General features: G+C 46.9%; 2 protein-coding genes across 5 annotated transcripts in view; one reads left to right on the top strand and one right to left on the bottom strand.

Moving 5' to 3' along the window:
• Positions 1–22239, top strand: part of LOC147016255 (uncharacterized) — a 64430-nt gene that overhangs the window by 9992 nt on the left and 32199 nt on the right. The window lies entirely within an intron of this gene.
• LOC147016256 (histone H2A-like) lies at positions 1982–2501 on the bottom strand. Its single transcript, XM_085844826.1, has one exon. The coding sequence runs from the start codon at positions 2416–2418 to the stop codon at positions 2005–2007; it is 414 nt and encodes a 137-aa protein (XP_085700952.1). The 5' UTR covers positions 2419–2501; the 3' UTR covers positions 1982–2004.

The following is a 22239-nucleotide window of genomic DNA, read 5'->3' as shown; positions in this document are numbered from 1 at the left end:
CTTCTATATCCGAGCCATCCTGTCAGCCCCATATGAATGCCACTGCATCCTCAAGTATGCTGTCCCTTGAGTTACCTTTTCAAGCTGGCTGTTCAATCTGCTTGTAATCTTGTGGATCTTGAGGATCCTTCAATATTTTTGGACCTCCACTGCATGTTGGTTCTCCCAAGCCTGGTGTTGGCGCAGTGGTTAGGGCAGCGGCTTGGGATCCAAAAGGTCCTGAGTTCAAGCCCCGTTGGGCCACTGAATTAATACACCAGGGGGTTGACTCAGCCTGTCATCCTTCCGAGGTCGGCAAAATGAGACCCAATATACTGGGCCGGTGTATACCCCGGTTAAAATAGGTGTACCATATCCCTGTGTCGTAAGAGGCGACCAGGGTTGCGTCAGGAAGGGCATCCGGCGTAAAACATGTGCCAAATCACAATGCGGATCTTACGGATGATCCGCTGTGGCGACCCCAAACGGGAGCAGCCGAAAGAAGAAGACTGCATGTTGGTTCTCCTCCAATAGATGTGGGTGAATACTTTTTTTATGTATAAATGAACACGTGAAGATTTGTGGACTCAGCTTTGGCATCTAATTAACACGTACGCAAACATGGCAGAAGCTGATACCCCCTTGAATCATCTCTGCCCAAATAGTACTTAATAAATATATGACCCATTCTTACGTTTTTGCTTATGGTTGATATCATATTTGGTGGGGGCCGCCTTGCCGCGGATGATGGTGGTCCTGGTAGCCTGGAAGATGCTCTTGAAACATTTCCTTACCAGATAACCAACCATCATCAGGTCAGAGAGTGCAGAAACTTTGACTGAACAGTCACTGGAATAGAAAACATTGAGGGTCATGCAAGGCTTTACCCACTCTTCCCAACGGACGATCGGGGTAGGAATTTGGCTAAGGTTACCAGCACACAACGGCCGACTCTTGAAGGTTCTTCAAAACCACAAGTGACTCTTGCCAAGTTGGCCTCGCTTCTCATACGTACTATGCTGACCGATCTGCAAAGCACCAGGACGTTTTCCAATGAGGTCAGGAATCTCCTGGCAGGTTGGTGCATCCGACAAGTCAAGCTCAGACTATCAAAAAATTTCAAGATGAACGTGATGCCAAAACGGGGGAAGTGCCATTAAAAAAATGAGACGGGGCTATTCTGTTGGAAAGATGGCATCTCGGTTGAAGAAGTCTGTGGTTAAAGATTAAATCAGATGAAAACATCCAGTGAACTGCTATTAAGGGATTACTTTAACCAATCATTTCAAAAACACAATTTTAACCACTTTATAAATGGAAGAGTAATCCCATTATTGTATCGGGTATCTTTGGACTGGAAACAATAACCATCGTTCGCTTTGTGTAGCGATTACATTGCAACGTGAAAACCCACAAATGTTTAATTTTAAATACGAGCAGGTGATGTGTGCACCGAGCCCTGGTCTCATTTTACCAAAGAATTTCAATTAATGCAGCACAGGCATGATGGGCCAAACGGCCTCTTGCATCAGAATTCCTTGTGCATCTCGCATTATATTCCTTTTCCACCAGGTGTACAAGTGTTCATCCATTCCCATCCCATATTTGTCACCTGAGTGCAGAGACAACCTTGTATTCGTGGTTACTTTGTGAATGGTAATTTTCTACGTCCTCGAAATGGACGATGATTCAATACCACAATGGAAATAATCCCAAACCAAGTTTGTAAATCGATACCAAAAACAAATAACTTCAGAATCAACAACTTTAATATCTCAGAAAACAAATGGAGGGAGACAAGAGGAATAAAAAATAATCCAACAACAACAACAACAACCATCAATGGCACCCCATTCCCCCCATCATCATGAGCAATTAGAAAAAACGAGCAGCTCATGCTGTCACACGAGACCATAAAACGGACGTACGAAGGCGCGAGACGGACATCGGTTAAAGGAACAGGGTCCGGATAGAGAGAGGGCCCCAGAGAGAGAGAGGGGCCCGTTCATGTCCGTCCCGCCATCATTACTCATGAGACTGGGAAGGCTTGTCGGGAGAGCGGGTCGCCACCGGTCCGTGTCCAGATCTCTTTGGCAGCAGCACGGCCTGGATGTTGGGAAGCACGCCGCCCTGGGCGATGGTCACTCCCTCGAGCAGCTTATTCAGCTTCTCGTCGTTCCGAATGGCGAGCTGGAGGTGGCGCGGCATGATGATAATCTTCTTGTTATCCTTGGCGGCGTTACCAGCAAGCTCCAAGATCTCGGCGGACAGGTACTCGAGCACGGCCGCCAACAACACAGAAGCTCCGGCGCCGATCCGGTCCGCGTAGTTAGCATTGCGCATGAGGCGGTGAACGCGTCCAACGGAGAACTGCAGTCCGGCACGGGACGACCGTGACTTCGGACTCGCCTTGGCGCGGGTCTTCCCTCGGCTCGACATGTTCACCAAGCAACGTAGGCCTCAAAACCCCCACCGACAAGACCAGGAATGAGAGGAGAGAAGACCACGTGCGCTGTGAGCTGTATCGGCGGAAGCAGAAGCGTTGTCCCGTCATCCGACGAAATCGGTTTTTATGAATACGCAAGTGGGCGGTGTAATGTACTGAATGGAAGATGCTTAGCAGGCAGACACGAGCGGAGGAACAGTCGAGCTGGGCTGTGTTGCACAAGCGCGAGCGCGGGCGTACTCTGCCCAGCGGCTCTCCTTTATTGCGTATGCACACACACAAGCCGCGTTCGACTACTGCATTCCTACGACGCCTCAGGCGGCGCGCACACCTTATATCCCTTGCAGATACGATGACCACTCCGACCACTCCCACACCACCATGCCCTTCCCCGTAGGCCCGCAGACTCCACCACACTCCTCCCCCCTAAAACTATGATTACTTAATGATCACCATTATAAGAAGCATAAAGAACACGAAGGACTTCGGTATAATAATCATGAAAATAAAATGAAAACAGCGAAGTATAACTGCACACCACATCATATAATGCGTGAAAGCGGGTTAATGGAGCTGCCCCGACCAGATTCCGAAGACACAGCACCTCCCAAACTCTGGCCGTGTTACCGATATGAAGCAGCAAGGCGAAAAAAAAACACAGCAGCCCTACCCAGCGGAAACGCCCCTAAGTGGCTCATGCTGACATGGCCCTCGCCGAGGTTGTGGCGATCTTTCGAGCCAACCTCCCCCGGAACCATCAAACGCCTCCGGCCCACTCCCCCCAGGCAGACCCGACGTAGATAAACATTCCGAGGCCGGAAGCCCGCTGTCTGGAAGCCGTGGCGCCAGCGGCAGCCCTGATCGACCTTGGCCGGGGGCGCTGAACAGCGCCGCTGGCTGTACGCACTTAATGCTCCAAAACAACTCACGCACCACAATCGGTTGAGACGCCAACGCCCGTCTAAACGGCCTTGAGCGAACACAGAGAGCTGCGCTCGCAACCAGAGGTGGGGGTAACGCCGACCAGTGCACCAGTCTTGGTTCCGAGTCGATCTCCGAGACCCACACGGCAGCTAGACGGTCGCAATTCCATTTAAACCACACTTCAATCATAGGCTCGTTATAAATCACTACGAACATCACTTGAAGCATTGCAAACTCATTTTTCCGTACAGCGTGGTCTTTTGATAAACTCCCAGCACATGACAAAGCAACTACCTGCAGCCCGGGACAATGGAAGGCCAACTCAACCTTTTTATTTGCCACCACTGCTCCCACCTCACATTGATCATAATACTAACCCCATTGACTGATCTCCGCCAAATCCACTTTCACACGAGAACTGCTGGCATTTATTTCAACAATGTTAAACTGCATCACTAGAGCAAGGAAAAACACATATGCCATGAACAACAACCCACAACCCACATCACGAGTCCGTTTCTTGGTTGTCGACTCGATGTTGTGACTCGCGACTCCCTTTAACGCCACGGGCTCACCGCCACCTGTTGAAGCTGCCTGAACAACACCGACGCGCATTGCCTCACGAACGCTGCCGAAACGCGGGAACTCATCGCGAGCAAAGCGCGGGAACTCATCGCGAGAGCTGATACGGCTCTCGCCGCTCCCGAACCGCACATCACCGCCGCAGGCAGCAACGAACGGTCGCTCCCGCTGCATCGACGCGGCCAGAGCCTCGCCCTCGGTACTCGACGAAGGTCTCGAAGAGAGCACTGGCACATCTGGTGGTACGAACCGGAGATCCAGTCCGAGGTGCGCCAGCCAGTCCCGACCCAAAAGGGTGGGCCCCTCCCCTCGTACAACGAACACCGAGAGCCGGGCGCGTCGATCTCGGTAGCGCACTGAGACGTCGGCCCTCGCAAGCGGTGCAATCGCTTCACCGGTGTACGTGTATAACGACAAGGCCGTCTTGACCAGGCGAATACCGCGAAGACCACGAGCCGCCTGCTCACCCATGACTGACACCGCAGCCCCGGTATTCACGCAAAACACAGTCGGTTGGCCATTCACTTCGACCTCTACCGTGAAAGGCGTCGTCATCTCCGAACCAACGGAAAACAGACTCAACCGTGGTTGCATCTCCTGCTCCGGCTCGCCGGCATCGTCATGCCCCGGTTGCAGGCCGATCTCCAGGTCACTGGGGTCCTCCTGCACCTCGTCATCCAAGACCCCAACGGAGGCCCCCGCCATCCGACACACGCGCTTCAAATGTCCCACCTTGTAACAATGCAAACACACGGTGTTCTTATACGGGAACATTTGTCGCAGGTGCGGACCCCCACACCCCCAGCACCCCCGGAAAGCCCCTTCGCTCCAGGTGTGACCGTGCTGCGGTGCCCCTTCGCTCCCGGTGCGACCGTGCTGCGGTGCCCCTTCGCTCCCGGTGCGACCGTGCTGCGGTGCGCGCCCTCGTCCCGCACCGCTAGGCGTGCGTGCAACCTGCGGCACTTGAGCCATCGCGCGGACTCCGGGCCGCGCGACCTGCGGCACTTGTGCGGTCACCGCGTGGACCTCGGGATTAGCCGCCTTCCCCCAGCTGGAGCTACTCATTACGTCCTGGCCAGCAATGGTGCGGACATCCGTGAGTGTCTGCTCGACAGACGAAGCAGACGCGACCGCCGAGTCGAATGTGATGTCGGTCAACCGCAGGATGGCTGCTACCATCTTTGCGTCTCGCAGACCAGAAATAAAACAATCTCTGAGCCGTGCCGGACGCTCCTCTGTCGTGAATTTGCACGGCACAGCCGAATGCTTCACTCGTGCTACGAAGTCCGCAACGCGCTCCTCGCCACCCTTAGCAAGATGATCGAACTGGAACCGCGCGAGATGTAACGATTTCTCTGGTGCCAAGTGGGTCTTCATTTTCGCCACGATGTCCTGAAAGGATAGCACGTCATCACTGGGCCTATTTGGAGCCACCAAATCACTCAGCAGCCGGTAGTGCTCCGTTGATAGCGAGGCGAGCAAGATCGCCTTGCGTTTCTCTTCATCCTCTACATCATTCGCACGAAAGTAGCAACCTAACTGTTCAGAAAACAACTCGAACTCATCTCCCCCGAACACGGGTACGCGTCCGTGCGCCGTGCCCCGACCTTCTGCCATGCTCGTGCTGGCGAGACCCTTGGCTCCGTAGCTTGGAACCGCCCGGGTTACTTGCCGCCCTGCACAAGCCGATCCGAAGATCCTCGTCGCCAACTGTAATGTACTGAATGGAAGATGCTTAGCAGGCAGACACGAGCGGAGGAACAGTCGAGCTGGGCTGTGTTGCACAAGCGCGAGCGCGGGCGTACTCTGTCCAGCGGCTCTCCTTTATTGCGTATGCACACGCACAAGCCGCGTTCGACTACTGCATTCCTACGACGCCTCAGGCGGCGCGCACACCTTATATCCCTTGCAGATACGATGACCACTCCGACCACTCCCACACCACCATGCCCTTCCCCGTAGGCCCGCAGACTCCACCCAGGCGGAGCGAACGGGTTTACATCCAATGAAAATGCGGTTTACAGAAATGCTCGGCCAATCACTTTGAAGCATTCAGGAAACGTTGATTTTCGGCGGGATAACTGAACGATGACTACAAACTAAACTTGTATGCCTTTTATATGTTCGTGAATCAATTGCTCTTATGCTATTAATAATATATTCTGAATTAACAAGGAAATTGGACGCAAGAGAAGGCCGTTCGGCCCACCATGCTTGCGCACACCAACACCAGATAAACTTGATCCATCAAGCGAATGACTTCACTCACATCACTGAGGGGATGTGGGGGGAGTAGTGGGGCCGAGAAACCGTGACAAGCTCAGGGACATCACCAGGGTGTTAACAAATGGGGGGAAAAATTGTGCTTTCTTTTGGTGTGGTTTATTTATTTAATTATATTTACTGTCTTTTCTTATTATTTTTAATTGGGGGTGTGGGGGTGGACGATCAGGGTTTTCGGGTGGCTAATGTACAACAAGAACAAATATGGAATAGGCAAAGGCTGGAAGCGAACGTCGAATTCTTCTTGCATTCGCTTCTGACTTTACGTATAGCTTATGCTTTTGACTTCTATCTTGTGAATATTAAACGCTGTGCGGTGTATGAACACGATCGGGTTTTGTAATGAAATCGAGAGAAGAACCTTCAGAGTGTAGGCTTTATTCCATTTGATTGAAGCCGCTTCTACGGGCACACCAGGGAATACAGGTGCAGCAAGGAGTACATAAGCAGTAAGGTAAACACGTTCAACTAATCACCGCAAAATAAATCAGTATAAGCACGGAGTCCGATATACTCTCAATTCTCACCATTCAACGAACACCAAGTGAGCCGCCGCCGTAAACGACAATGCCCCTGGGACAATCCCCCCGCCCGAGCGGAATCTTAGCTTTATATATCCCGTGCGTGAGCCGCGCGACGTGATCACACGTCACGTCCTTCAATTCACCACATTTTCCCCGTCTTTAAAATGTAACTAGAGGCCCAACTAACGCACCATGATTACTTCAGCGCTATAGGAGTATACATTTCAAGCAACGCGAACTATCTAAACTACAGAAGCATACATGCCAAGCAGTGAGGATTATTTTGAGTTGTAGGAGCATGGTAATGAGCATCGATATATGATGTAACGAACATATAGGAGCATGAGCATCGAGGATGCCGATAATCCCCTTTACAGATTGAGTCGGCGAGGGGGTATTATCCGTCGACCTCTCCGGGAGTAAATGGCGGTTTCACTTGAGGGAGGCTTCCGATCCTCTTGGTGAGCCTCGACTCGTGCCGGGGATGACTCCCCGATCGCTCTCGGGTGGAACGCGGCAGCTCCGTCGCCACCATTCTCGGGTGGAGTTCCTGGGGGGGAACACCTGGGGAGGGGATGTCAGAGGGAGGAGTGCCAGATGGTGGTGTACCTGCGGGAGGAGTACCTGAGGGAGCCAAATGGCGAACCGACACAGTGGTCTCCCTGCCATCCGGGAGCCTGACATGAGCATACTCTGGATTAGTATCGATGAGTTCGACCCCCTCCACCATGGGTTCATACTTGCTTTGTCGTACCGGGCGTTTTATGAACACTGTTCCGGGATGGGTTAGCCAGTTGGGCACCGATTGGCCGTCAACATAACGTCGCTGGTGAGTAAACATTCGTTCGTGAGGAGTTGCATTGGTGGACGTACAGAGCAAAGAGCGTATGGAATTCAGAGCGTCGAGAAGGGTAACCTCCCACCGCTCGGGCCCCAGTCCTCTTGATTTCAACGCCAGAGTTACGGCTTTCCAAATAACTCCATTATATCGTTCCACCTGCCCATTACCCTGTGGGTTGTAACCTGTCGTTCGACTAGTTGCTATGCCGTGCTCTAATAGGAATTGTTTTAGCCCGGCCGACATGAAACACGGCCCTCTGTCTGAATGTATGTACGAAGGTTTCCCAAACATAGCGAAGAGGTCAGACAGACATTTCACGACAGTGCCCGAGGTCATATCCGAGCACGGAAATGCGAAAGGGAACCTTGAATATTCATCAACAACAGTGAATATGTATCTGTTGTCTGTCTCGGTCGGCAGGGGCCCTTTGAAGTCAATGTTTAGTCTCTCGAAGGGAGAAGTGGCCTTGATCAATCTGCCAGAAGCCGCGCCATAGAATCTGGGTTTTAGTTCAGCACAAACAGGGCATGAAGCATTCATTTGTTTAATATCTTCGAGAGAATAGGGAAGGTTTTGTCTGCGCATGAAATGTGTCAATCTGGTTACCCCCGGGTGGCACAGAGACACATGGAGGTCTTGCAAAGCCCGACTGATTGTCGCCGAACAGTAGACCCGAGAGAAGGTGTCTGCAGCAGGGTTTTCCCTCCCGAGCCGGTAAACAATGTCGTAACTATAGCAGGCGAGGTCTATCCGCCATCTCATAATTTTTTCATTCTTAATTTTCCCGTTATTTTTCCCATCAAACATGAATGCCACGGATCGTTGGTCCGTGACGAGCGTTAAATGGTTTCCCAGTAAATAGTGTCTCCATTTACGTAGGGCTTCGACAATAGCGTACGCTTCCTTCTCTATTGCTGAGTGTCTCTGCTCGCTTCCAGAGAGAGTTCTCGAGAAGAACGCGACGGGTCGCCCAGACTGGTTAAGCGTCGCAGCTATCGCGTGATCAGAAGCATCTGTTTCCACCACGAAGGGCACCGAGCTATCGATCGATAATACCACGGAATTACTGATATCATCTTTGAGGCTGTGGAAAGCTTTTACAACAGCGGCATCTGGTGGGAAGTTTTTGCAATGCACTAGGGGATGTATTTTCTCGGAGTATTGGGAAATCCATCTTGCATAGTAAGCGAACATGCCGATCACCCGGCGCATTGTCTGCAGGTCCTGAGGTGGGGGTAGCTCACGAAGTGGGCGCAATCGTTCAGGATCAGGCTTAATCGTGCCGTCGGCTATTGTGTAGCCGAGAAGGTCAATTGACCTTGCCGAGAATACGCATTTCTCGTAGTTGAGGGTCAGATTATATTTTCTAGCAATGCTCAAGAATCTGTCCAGATTGATATCATGTTCCCCCTGATCCTTACCGCACACTGTGACATTGTCCACGTAAACAAAAGTGTCTTTGAGGTTTTCATCTGAGATGATGTCGTCCATAACTCGTTGGAAGCAAGCTACTCCATTCGTGACACCGAACGGATTCCTCCTGAATTGGTAGAGGCGTCTACCTGCCTGGAATGTGGTGTAAGGTTTGTCTTCCTCTCGGATGGGAATTTGATGATAGGCGCTTCGCAAATCGATGGTGCTGAATATCTTATAATTGGCCACGCGTTCGACCATCTCGTCTATGCGCGGCAAAGGGTAGGCATCGAGTTGGGTGAAACGATTGACCGTTTGGGAATAATCGACAACCATTCGTTTCTTATGATTCTGATTGGCGGTGACCAACACCTGTGCGCGCCATGGCGAATCGCTCAGTTCTATAATTCCTTCTTCCAGTAATCGCTTGGTCTCTGAAGTGATGAAGTTCATATCAGCAGTGGTATATCGCCGCGATTTGATCGCTATCCGTTTACAGACCGGCGACAAGTTAGCAAACAGCTGGGGGGACGTTACTTCTGCGGTGGTCAAAGCATTTAAAATTAGACGAGGTTTGCTTTCTCCAAAGGGTATTTCGACGCTCGTGTGCTGCTTGAGGACATTATGACCCAGAATTACGTCTGCGCATAAATCACGAAGCACCAGTACCCTTACATCCCGATGCGTGTACCCTTTTACGTCCAATTCAACATTGCAGTACCCTCGTACGCGGGACTGTAGTGATGTGGCGGCCATGCATACCGTATTGTCTGTCGGGTGGATCTTCCATTTCCTGCCCTTCACTAGCGAGCTGTTGACGAAACTCTCAGAGCTACCGGTATCAATCAGAGCCTCAGCCATATGCCCGTTAATTCGTACGTTGATGATAGCCTTGGATAGATTCCCCGGTGAGGCTGCATTTAGTTTCTTTTGTGAGTAGAGAGCCGCAGAAGTGGGTTTATTTCTCCTTAGAGTAGATTTACATACCCTGGCATAATGCCCTTTCTTGTCACAATTCATGCATGTGTCATCTCTGGCGGGGAATTTGTGGCGGGGGTGTCTTTTGTACCCACAAAAGAAGCAGTTACCAACCGGAGTAGTTGCTGAGGAGTTGACGAGGTCTGGGTATCCGACTCCTCGGGTTTTTCTCCATCCCCTGTGTCAGGCTGTGTCTGTGTCTGGGGTTCCTTGAGTTTCCACCGTAGCGGCGTTCATTAGCAGCATCAGTGTCCCAAATGACTCAGATTGCTGCTGAGCAGTATCCATCGCTCGAGCCTGGTCGACTACCTTTTCAAGAGTGGGTTGCGCTTTCTCTAGTAAGCGTTGCCGTATGTGGGCTGACCTGAGTCCTTGGATAAATGCCTCTCGGGTCGCTTCATTTCGGTGTTCCTCGGCGTTTACGGCCCGGAAGCTGCCGTCTTTTCCCAGCTGTTTCAGAGCTTGCAGGAACTGATCGATTGTCTCCCCGGCTGCTTGCTTGCGTGTGTTGAGAAGATGTCGTATGTACACCTCGTTCTTGCGCTTCACGTAGAGCGCCTGCAGCACGTCGATCGCTGCTTCGTAGGTGTCACACTCCGAGAAGAGCCTGTATACGCTGGGCGAGACATGATTCACAAGGGCGGCCAATTTGTCGGCTCCCTCTTCGATGATGGTCAGATAGTGTGAGAAGGAACGGAACCAATGCGACCATTTCATTTCTGAGTCAGTCGCGTTTGGGTCTGCGTCGAACCTCTCTGGTTTGTAGATCTTGTCCATCGTTGGTTGAGAGAGCCGAGAAAACCAAATGGAATAAATTGTAATGAAAGCGAGAGAAGAACCTTCAGAGTGTAGGCTTTATTCCATTTGATTGAAGCCGCTTCTACGGGCACACCAGTGGATACAGGTGCAGCAAGGAGTACATAAGCAGTAAGGTATACACGTGCAACTAATCACCGCAAAATAAATCAGTATAAGCACGGAGTCCGATATACTCTCAATTCTCACCATTCAACGAACACCAAGTGAGCCGCCGCCGTAAACGACAATGCCCCTGGGACAATCCCCCCCGCCCGAGCAGAATCTTAGCTTTATCTATTCCGTGCTCGAGCCGTGCGACATGTGATCACACGTCACGTCCTTCAATTCACCACAGGTTTGATTTATATCTTGCGAATATTAAATGCTGTGCGGTGTATGAACACGATCGGGTTTGAGTTCTATGTTGCTAATAAACGCTGTGCGGTGTATAAACACGATCGGGTTTGATTTATATTTGCGAATATTAAACGCTGTGCGGTGTATAAACACGATCGGGTTTGATTTCTATGTTGCGAATATTTAACGCTGTGCGGTGTATAAACACAATCGGGTTTGATTTCGCTCTTGCGAATAAAAAAATAATTGAATAAATAAACACTTGGAGGGCAGATTGAGACGGAGGAGGATGCTTCCAAGTACTTCGGGTTCACCTCTGGTCCTGAGTTCTTGTAATTTAGTATTGATCGGTAAGGTCCTTATTTTTTACTCTTGGGATCACCAGGGGATGAGAGTATATGGAGGGGGTATCGGAGGAGGGGGCGCTCTCATCAAGAAGTGTGAGGACTTCTCGAGTGTCGGCCATGAAGAGGGGCAGGCCCAGTGATGGAAGTGGTGAGGAGTCGGAGGTGCGGAAGGGGGTAAAGGATAAAGAGGAGCCGGGAGATAATTTCCCAATTATAATTTCGGCTGTGGAAGGGTCCAAATTGTTAATTTTCAATAACCCTAATCTGGAATAGGCAAAGCCTTGAAGCGAACGTAGAATTCTTCTTTCGTTTGCTTCTGACTTTCCCGATAACGTGTTCACAACTGTATACTTGCCAACTATACCGTGGTACGTGTAAAGGCCCTGTCGCACCTTGATCATTTAGCCAACGTATGCCTGACGTATGCAAAATTGGGCTAAAACGCCGGCACACGTCGAATATGTTATGGGTAAGTTTGTATACGTTAAGAGCACGCTGAAAAACACTGCCATACGTCGTAGTACACTGGCTTTCATCGTTGTACTTTGCGGTTGTCCTCAAATTTTAGCATGCTTGAAATTTTATGACGTATGCCAGCGTATGACTCGCACGTTCCGCTACGCTGGCCATAAGTTGTAGGCACATTATGCGATTATTGACACACGTTACTTGTAAGTTACTCATAAGTCGAAACACGTCGAGGTAATGATTAGCGTACCCGAAACTTATTTCTAGCCTATGAGTAACGTGCTTTGAACCTTTGTGTAATGTACCTCCAACGCATATTGACGTGTGTAGACATATTTGATTGACGTCTTCCGGACGACCACAGAACTTGCTGAATGTGTTTCTAGTTAACAGCTACCGTATAATGGCGTATTGGCAGCGTTTAAAAAAAACAATAACTTCCGATGTTACGTCACGTCCGATTTCCTCTTCAGTTTGCTCGTCTTATTCTTAGTTCCTCCTCTGTGAATATTTTCTGTTTGAGGATATTGTCACGTCGCCGTCGAAACTTAAAAGCAAATGTCCAAATATATTTTAAAATTTGTGATGGACTAAAAAACAAACAAACAAACAAAAAAAACAACAACAACTTCAGATATTTCGTCACGTGCCTTCACGGAGCCAAGGAGAAAAAAAAAGAAAATGTGCCTTGATGGAGAAAATAAGTTTCGGGTATGCTAAACATTACCTCGACGTGTTTCGACCTATGAGTAACTTACAAGGAACTTGTGTGAACGATCGCATATCGTGCCTACAACTTATTCCCAGCATATCGGATCGTGTGAGCCATACGGAGAGTACATGGTAAAATTTTCAGCATGCTTGAAATTTCACGACGTACTAAATGTACCACGAAATATGACAGCGTACTTCATCGTTTTTCAGCATGCTCTTAACGTATACACAACTTACCCATACCGTATTTGACGTGTGCCAGCGCTTTAGACACATTTTTCATAGGTCGGCATACGCTGGTTAAATCGTCAAGGTGTGACTGCGTGGTTGACACTTCCAATTCTCAGGCGGTTATGATTTAAATCTGCGTGCGGCAGGTTTTTAACAGGCTACGCCACGAGATCCTCGGCGATACGTGCAGCGCGCTATGCCGAAGTTAAACTATCGTTGGGCATAGGTTGTGAACGCCAACAACAGGCTAAGCATTCGTTGGTATAAGTTATCTATAAGACAACAAAACGTTCTGAGCCCGTTACTAATATGTTATTCAAACGACCAAAACTTAAAAAAAAAAAAAAATTTCAGCGTACGTCAATGTTTTACATACATTTTTGTACGTTGCCATTGCTGGCTGAATCGTCAAGGTGTGACAGCGCCTTAAGCGCCGCACAGCTGATGATTTTGATGCAATTTTCGGTTACTTCGGCCTGGATTCAGGATCAGCGATCAAATAATGTAAATCACGATTAAAAATTAATTTTTTATGACGCGGGAGATATCTATTAAAATTAACTTTGGGGAAAAAATAATTGAATAAATAAACAATAACTTCTGGTCAAGAAAAAAAGAAAATATAAGTTCCGGAAAGAGTTTCAAAATCACTCCCGGTAATGTTAAATACAAAATTAACACTTCCTGTCATGAAAAAAAAATCACTTTCGGAAGAATAAAATTAACTTTGGGAAAAATTTTTTTGAATAAATAAATAAACACTTCCGGTCATGATCTCCCGGCATGCATCATTCCCCATGACAAAAACCGGAAACAAAAAAAAAACCAGAAACAAAACAAAAATGGAAGCAAAAGGGTCATAGCCAACGACACGGATTCACAATTGGCAGGGTATTGTGTTGTTTTTGTTGTTTCCTATTCTCTCATGTGCACGCGTTAAGTAATATTCACAAGATAGAAATATAACCCATTCATGTTTATACACCGCAGAGCGTTTAACAACAACCGGAAGCAAAAGGTGATAGCTAACGACACGGATTCCAAATAGCCAGGGGTATTGTGTTGTTGTTGTTGTTGTTGTTGTTTCCTATTCTCTCACGTGCACGCGTTAAGTATGAAGCTCACTGCGTTCGCTGTTAAGCTCACTTCGTTCGCTAATATGGAATCGACAAAGCCTAGAAGCGAACGTAGAATTCTTCTTACATTCGCTTCTGACTTTACATAAAACTTGTTCACAACTGTATACTTGCCAACTATACCGTGGTACGTGTAAGCGCCACACAGCTGATGATATTGACGCAATTTCCGGTTACTTTGGCCTGGATTCGGGATCAGCGATCAAATAATGTAAATCACGATTAAAAAATATTTTTTGATGATGCGGGAGATATCTATATTAAAATTAACTTTGGGAAAAAATAATTGAATAAATAAACGATCACTTCTTGTCAAGAATAAAAGAAATGAAAAGTTCCGGAAAGAGTTTCAAAATCACTCCCGGTAATGTTAAATACAAAATGAACACTTCCTGTCATGAAAAAAATCACTTTCGGAAGTATAAAATTAACTTTGGGGAAAAAAAATAATTGAACAAATAAACACTTCCGGTCATGATTTCCCGGCATCATTCCCATAACAAAAAAAAAAAAACCGGAAGCAAAATGGTCATAGCCAACGACACGGATTCACAATTGCCAGGGTATTGTGTTGTTGTTGCTGTTGTTGTTTCCTATTCACTCACGTGCACGCGTTAAGTCTGAAGCTCACTGCGTTCACTATAAAATTGGCTACCGTAATTGGAAAATAATTTGGTGACGTTCGTTGTGCAAGGAAACTTCGATCGGGTGACCTTCTGATCCAGTGCAAATCGGTGGCCCAGCGGGAAAAGATTCTGAGAGTCTCTCTTTTTGGGGAAATTCAAATATCTGCTCACATCCCCAGGTCTTTAAGGGAATGCTGGGGAGTAATTTACGGGATTGACCTGGACATTGATATGAAGGTTATCAAGAGGCATTTGGCTGACATGGGAGTAGGTGATGCTCGTCTTACGTCGGTGAGGGATGGTGTGAAGGTCGATGCCACATGTGTGGTGTTGTCCTTCTCCGTCCCGGTTCTTCCTCCCAAAGTGTTCCTGGGCTACCAAGCCTTTCCTGTTCGGGAGTATATCCCTCCCCCCTTAAGGTGCTACAAATGCCAAAAATTCGGTCATACTGCAACATCCTGCCGGGGTAAACGGCATTGCAGCAAGTGGAATCGAGATCATGAGTATGAAAGTTGTACTTGCGTTAAGATGTGCTGTGCCAATTGCGGTGGGGAGCATAGTGCAGCCGACAGAGGTTGTCTAGAATTTCAAAAAGCGGCCCAGATTCAGGAAGTGAAAACCTCTGGGAAATTATCGTATGCGGAGGCGGTGCTCAAGGTCCCCAAAATTGTGTTGCCAGTCAAAGAAATGAATAGGATTACTAAAACTCCTGCTCCGGTTAAAAGCCCAGTCACACCTTGACGTTTTAGCCAGCGATGGCAACGTATTAAAATTTATGTAAAACGCTGGCTTACGTTGAACTTTTGATGTTTTTTTTTTAAGTTTTGGACGTATTCATAGCGACTTGGTCTTATGTATAACACATTAGTAACGGACACAGAACGTTTCGTTGTGTTATAGATAACTTATACCAACGAATGCTGAACCTGTTGTTGGCCTACACAACCTATGCCCAACGATAGTCTAACTTAGGCATAGCGCGTTGCACGCATCGCCGACGATGTCGTGACATAGCCTATTAAAAGGCTGACGCACAACGATTCAAATCATAACTGCCGTAGAAATGGAAGTGTCAACATCGCAGTCACACCTTGGCGATCTTGCCAGCGTATGCCGACCTAAGAAAAATGTGTCTAAAACGTTGGGGCACGTCAAATACGGTATGAGTAAGTTTGGTATACGTGAGTAGAACGCTAAAGTACGCTATCATACGTCGTAGTAAGTAGAGTACGTCAAGAAACTTTAAACATGTTAAAAATTTTACGACGTACTTGGCGTATGACGCATGTTCCTCATGCGATGGGGATAAGTTGTACACACGATATGCGGACGCTTACACACGTCCACAAAGGCTACTTATAAGCTACTCATAAGTCAAAACACGTCGCGGTAATGTCTTTTTTTACGCGAAACTTATTTCTAACTTATATTTGACGTGCTTTGAACCAATTCTTTACGTAGTCCCAACACACATTGACGTATGTAAACATATTCCAATGACATCTTCCGGTCGACAAAAAAAAATAAATGAACGTGTTTCTAACTTACAACTGCCATATAAAGACGTGTTCCCAGCGATTTTGGGGATTGCTTTATAAAAAAGGGGAACCCAACAGTGTTTTCGAGTCCTTTTTGAGTCTATGTCCATGTCAGCAGTAACAGTATCAGTATCAGTATCAGTATCAGTAGTAGTTTGTTCATGTTGGCAGTAGTAGGTGAGTGTGAGGGGAGGGTGTGGGTTATGATGGATCCTCCTTGCGTCCGCGTGTCCACGGGTAGGAAACATCTTTGCACCATTGTTCGAAGTTCTTCGCGGCTAATTTTTTATGGGGCTTTTTCAACAATGAGCTATGGCTTGTTTTTACGATTTAGGTCTATTCATAACGGGTTGGACAAATGCACAATGAACTAATAATGTGCATAGAGCGCTTCGATAACTTATAGATACGGTATACCAACGAATAATTATCGTGTAGCCGGCGTTCACAAACTATGCCCAATGATAGCCTAACTTATCCATATCGTGCGGCAGTTTATCTTTGCCGGTGACGTGGGGTTTGCTATTCATAGGCTGCCACTCAACAATTTAAATGTCTGCATCTCCACTATTGAAAGTAGACACTTGCGCTCAACAATTGGATTTTTTTTTTTTACACTCAACGACTTTTAAACGGTACCACTCAGCTATTTTCATTGTTTACAATGAACGATTTAAATTGCTGTCACTCGCCTTTGTTTTTTGACGCTAGCGCTCAGAAATTTTAATCGTTTCTATTGAACGTGCTAAATCGCTCGAACTCCACTATTGAAAGTAGACGCTTGCGCTCAACAATTGGATTTTTTTTACACTCAACGACTTGTAAACGGTACCACTCAACTATTTTCATTGTTTACAATGAACGATTTAAATTGCTGTCACTCGCCTTTGTTTTTTGACGCTGGGGTTTGGAAATTTGAAGCGTTTCTTCTGAACGTGTTAAAACGCTCAAACTCGACTATTTTAAATAGACGCTGCCGATGGACAATTGGAATCATAGCCAAGCTAGACATCGAAGTGTGAACATCCTCGTCATGCCGAAGAAAAGTTTGAAGAATGCTGCAAATAAGTGTACTGGACGCGGACGCAAGGACTATCCATTATACCGACGTCTTTCAGCCTATGAGTAACTTAAAAGTAACGTCTGTCGACGTGTGGCAATGATCGCGTAACGTGCCAACAACACGTTAATCATAGGTTAGAAATAAGTTTCGGGTACGCTAAACATTACCTCGGCGTGTCTCAACTTATGATTAACTTACAAGTAGCATGTGTTGACGTCTGTCAACGATCGCAGACCGTGCATACAACTTGTGGCCAGCATAGCGGAACGTGTGAGTCATACGCCGGCATACGTCGTGAAATTTCAAGCATGCAAAAATTGAGGACAACCGAAAAGTACAACGTTTAAAGCCAGCGTACAACGACGTATGACAATGTTTTTCAGCGTGCTCTCAATGTTATCAAAACTTACCCATAACGTATTCAACGTGTGCCAGCATTTTAGAAAAAATTTTCAAAAATCGGCATACTTGGCTAAATCGTCAAGGTGTGACTGGGCCTTATATTAAGATACAAACAGTTTCGGTGGGTTGTCAGACAGAGACAATAGATCAGGATTGCAAAACTGAGGATTCAAGTGCCATGGTGGTTTTGAACATCTCCAAATTGGGGTTCATTGGATTTATTACTGAGGTGGTAAATTGCATAGCTGTTGTAACTTGGAGATCGGAGAAGATTAGCATTATTGCTTGAGCAGCCTGTAAACATCTGGGTTGGGATGGTATTTCTTCCAAGGATATTAAGATATTTAGCAAGACGGGCAATAAAAAAGAGAGAGAAACCAGTCGTGATGCCAAACGGTCTCAGGACTTAATGTGATAAATATTAATAATCCAATGGAATGCTAAAAGTCTAGTGGCTCACGAGTCCGAATTTAAAAAATACGTCTCTGATTTGTTAACTAAACCGGATATTATTTGTTTTCAAGAAACATGGTTCAAGGAGCAGAATCTTCCATATGCTGGGGTAGACCCTTATCCGTAGGGATAGAGCTCGAGGTAAAGGGGGTGGGTGCGGCATTATGGTGAAATTTGGTGTTCCCTTCATGGAAACGGACGACATTACGTAGCTGGAGTGTATTCTTATCAAGGTCCATGGCTCTCGGGGGAGGGTTTCAATTATAAACTTCTATAATCCTTGCCAACCATTGATGCACAAGAGTCTTCAGGAGGTTTTTAGAAGGTGTGAGGGGGTGGTACTTGTCTGTGGCGATTTCAACAGTCACAATATTCTCTGGGGCTCTAATGACTGATAGAAACGGCGATATTATTGAGGATTTGATCGACGAATTTGATATGGTGATATTAAATGACGGACAGGGAACATGTATAAATCCATCCACAGGGAAGATGTCCCCTCTGGATCTCACTCTTATTTCTTCAATAGAAGCTGCGAGATGCGATTGGGAAGTCCACAATGACAACCTAGGGAGTGATCACTTTCCTGTGATCACTAATCTCCAATGTGAAAGGGGTTCTGTGGACTCACTCGGACCGGCGTCTTGGAACTTTTCTAAAGCGAATTGGGGTCAGTTTACTTATCGATGTGTCAGGGAAGTGAAGGAAGAGATTGGTGTTCACAATATAGATAGCATTAATAGGAATTTTGTTCAAATCATGAATAGCATTGCTTGTGAAACAATCCCAACCTCGATTCCTTCAGTGGGTAGGAAAATTAAGGTCCCCTGGTGGAATGAGGATTGCAAATTGGCAATCCATGGAAGATGGGCTGCTTTAAAGAGACTGAGAAAAACCCTCAAGTTGGAGGAAGTTATAGAGTATAAGAGGAAAAGGGCGATAGCCCAAAGAACTATAAAACGGGCCAAGTCCGCCTCTTGGAAATCATTTTGTTCATCAATTAATCCGGACACCCCTATCAAAACTATATGGGGAAGAGTCAAAAGTGTGTACAGGGAGTTAAGTCGGGAGGAAAATCTTTTCCAGTGATAATTTTCCAGAACATAGCCCTGTGTTCTAATGCAGACAAGGCAGAAGCCGTGGGTCAATTATTTTCTAGTAGCGAGAATATCATAAAGGATGACATTTTCGAGGCTCGTTTTCTCCAAGTTGTAAGTCAAACCAGGGTGATCACCAATATCGTTCTGCCTTCAAATCCTTCACTCAATCTTGACTTCACTATTTGGGAACTGAAGCAGGTGATTCGTTCGGCGAAAAATAGCGCCCCAGGCCCGGATCGGTTATCGTTCCTTATGTTCAAGCACTTGGATGATCGGGTGTTGAGAGTGTTCCTGAGTTTCTTTAATAGGATTTGGGCTTTAGGGAAACTTTCCTGTGATTGGAAACATGCTATTGTAATTCCTATCCTGAAAGATGGCTCTATCCCATTTTCGTATCATCCGATTTCCCTTATTTCAGTTGTTTGCAAATTAATGGAGAAAATGGTGAACAACCGATTGGTTTTCTTCTTGGAAAACTACAACCTATTGTATAAAGGCCAGAGCGGTTTTCGAAAAGGACGGTCCATTGTGGATCACAGTTCCTCACTGGCAAATGATGTAAGGAAATCCCTAGGTAATCAGGAGTCTCTTCTGGGAGTGTTCCTCCATCCAAAAAGCTTACGATTCAGTCTGGAAAAATGGCCTCCTTTATAAATTGAGTAATCTCGGGGTCAATGGCAGAATGTATGATTGGATTGGTGACTTCTTATCGAATAGAACATTTCAGGTGAGGGTTGGCCTGAGCCTCTCCTCTTCATTTCATTCTGACAAGGGCATTCCCCAGGGAAGCTGCTTTAGCCCAACACTCTTTAGTATTATGATAAATGATGTTGCCTCCCTCCGCAAGCTCCATAGCAAGTTATTCTTGTTTGCTGATGACATTGCTATGTGGATCCGGTGTAAAAATCTTGCTATTTTGAGTAAAAAACTCCAGGCCGATATCTGGCTCGTGGAGAAATGGGCCGAAGTCTGGGGTTTTAAACTATCAGCTGATAAGTCCAAGTTTATCATATTTTCCCGTAAGAAGAGAACAGATGACATCGCAATGGTAATTAATGGCACTTTCCTCCATCCATCTCGAGTGGTGTCTTTCCTCGGAGTCACTTTTGATAAGGGACTAACCTGGACTCCGCATGTGAAGGAGCTGACAGGTAAATGTGCCAAAGGTATAAATTTATTACGTTGTCTCTCTGGAACAGAGTGGGGAGCACATCGTGACAGTCTTTTCATGATATACAAAGCTAAAATTTGTTCCTACCTTGATTACGGATGCCTGGCTTTCGGTGATATGGCCAAGAGCAACCGTAAAAAACTTGAGACTGTCCAGTCAAAAGCTCTTCGTGTCTGTTTAGGTGCTTTTATTAGCACTCCAGTGTCTGCCCTTCTGGTAGAAATAGGTGAGATGCCCTTGTCCCTTCGCTGGGAGTTGCTGAGAATGAAATATTGGGCTCGATCCACTTCTTCTGGGGATAGCCATCCTGGTAAATCCATATTTGAAAATTGTTGGGAATACCTGAAGTTGGACAACAACTCCTCTTCCGTGCCTCTTGGCCTGGCCTGCATCAAGTTAGCCAAGGAAATGAAGCTGGACTCCCTCCCAGTCAGCCCCCAACATAAAGTTCCCATTTGCCCCCCCCCCCCTGGACTCTCGAACCCCTTCGTCTTCGCATGGATCTCTGGGGAAAATTGGATTCAGTTAACCCTATGGTAAAGCGCTACCAGGCTATCGAGTTTATAAATGCAAATTGGAGTCAATCTTTGCATATATATGCGGGTGGGTCAAAGAACCCTCTCTCGGATGGACAGCGGCGGCTGTATGTATCCCGGATGTCCCTGTGGTCAGGGCTTTTCAGTTAACCGATCAGTTTTCTCGACGGAACTATTTACAATCGTCCAAGCTATGGAATGGATAATCGAGTTCAATCCTCTTCGTGCAGTTATCCTCTCGGACTCACTTTCGGCATGAAAGGCACTGGAATCTTTACACGGTGGCTGTAGGTATGACTTGGTCCTAGAAGCTTGGCATTTGTACATCATGAACTGGAGGGGTCTGGTGGTGGATTTGTGCTGGATCCCCGCACATGTGGGCATTGGGGGGGAATGAAGCCGTTGACCTTGTGGCAAAGCATGCCCTCAGAATGGACAATGTCACCCAAATCCCCTTGGGACCTTCAGAAATCATTAGTCTGGTCAAGGACCGCATTGAGGGAAAATGGCAGTCATTGGGACTCCTGCACAAAGGGGAGATTTTTTCACAAGGTGCAGTCGGAGGTGGTTCCGCTTGTTAAGCTCCCCAGGCTCTCCCGGAGGGACCAGGTAGTGCTTTGTAGAATAAGACTCGGGCACTGTCGCTTAAATGCATACCTCCATAGAATTGGATGTCACCCAACGGGGTTCTGTGATGTGTGCAGAAAACCTGAAAACCTAAATCACGTATTTCTAAATTGCCCTCTCTATGGGGAATCGAGGCAGCGTCTTGTACGGCGTTTAAGAGTTATGGGGCTAAGGGTGTTGGACCTGCAGGTGATGCTGCGGTGGATGAACTGGAAGCACCCTCAACTCTGTAAGGTAGTAATAAAATTCCTGAAGGAATCTGGGAGACCCATTTAAAATCTATCTGCCTTTGAAGGGCTCTGGCTGTAGGCGAGTTTGATCAGATTCTGGTGTGTGGTGTGGATAGAGCCTCCTTACCTGGCTCTGACAGCACCATTAAACTCTCAAAAAAAAAAAAAAATATAAACACTTCCGGTCATGATCTCCCGGCATACATCATTCCCCATGACAAAAACCGGAAGCAAAAGGGTCATAACGGACGACACGGATTCCAAATTGCCACGGTATTGTGTTGCTGTTGTTGTTGTTGTTGTTGTTGTTGTTTCCTATTCTCTCGTGTGCACGCGTTGAGGATGAAGCTCACTACGTTCGCTATTAATATTAATGATGCAAACGTTATTTTTTTCTTTCTCTCTATCTCTCTCTTCCCCCTCATAAAAAGCAATTGTAATCTCATTTTTAGCTCACTTGGAATCAAAGATC

Source organism: Eptatretus burgeri, chromosome 11 (genome assembly GCF_056783735.1).
Source record: "Eptatretus burgeri isolate ZD-2024b chromosome 11, Ebu_testis_v1, whole genome shotgun sequence".
In the NCBI taxonomy this organism is placed as follows: domain Eukaryota; kingdom Metazoa; phylum Chordata; class Myxini; order Myxiniformes; family Myxinidae; genus Eptatretus; species Eptatretus burgeri.
Note: the sequence above shows the minus strand (reverse complement) of the source record. Positions and strands in the feature narration are given on the sequence as shown.

Bases quoted from the DNA above. Each gene is read 5' to 3' on its own strand.
- LOC147016256 (XM_085844826.1), bottom strand. From the start codon at position 2,418: ATGTCGAGCCGAGGGAAGACCCGCGCCAAGGCGAGTCCGAAGTCACGG.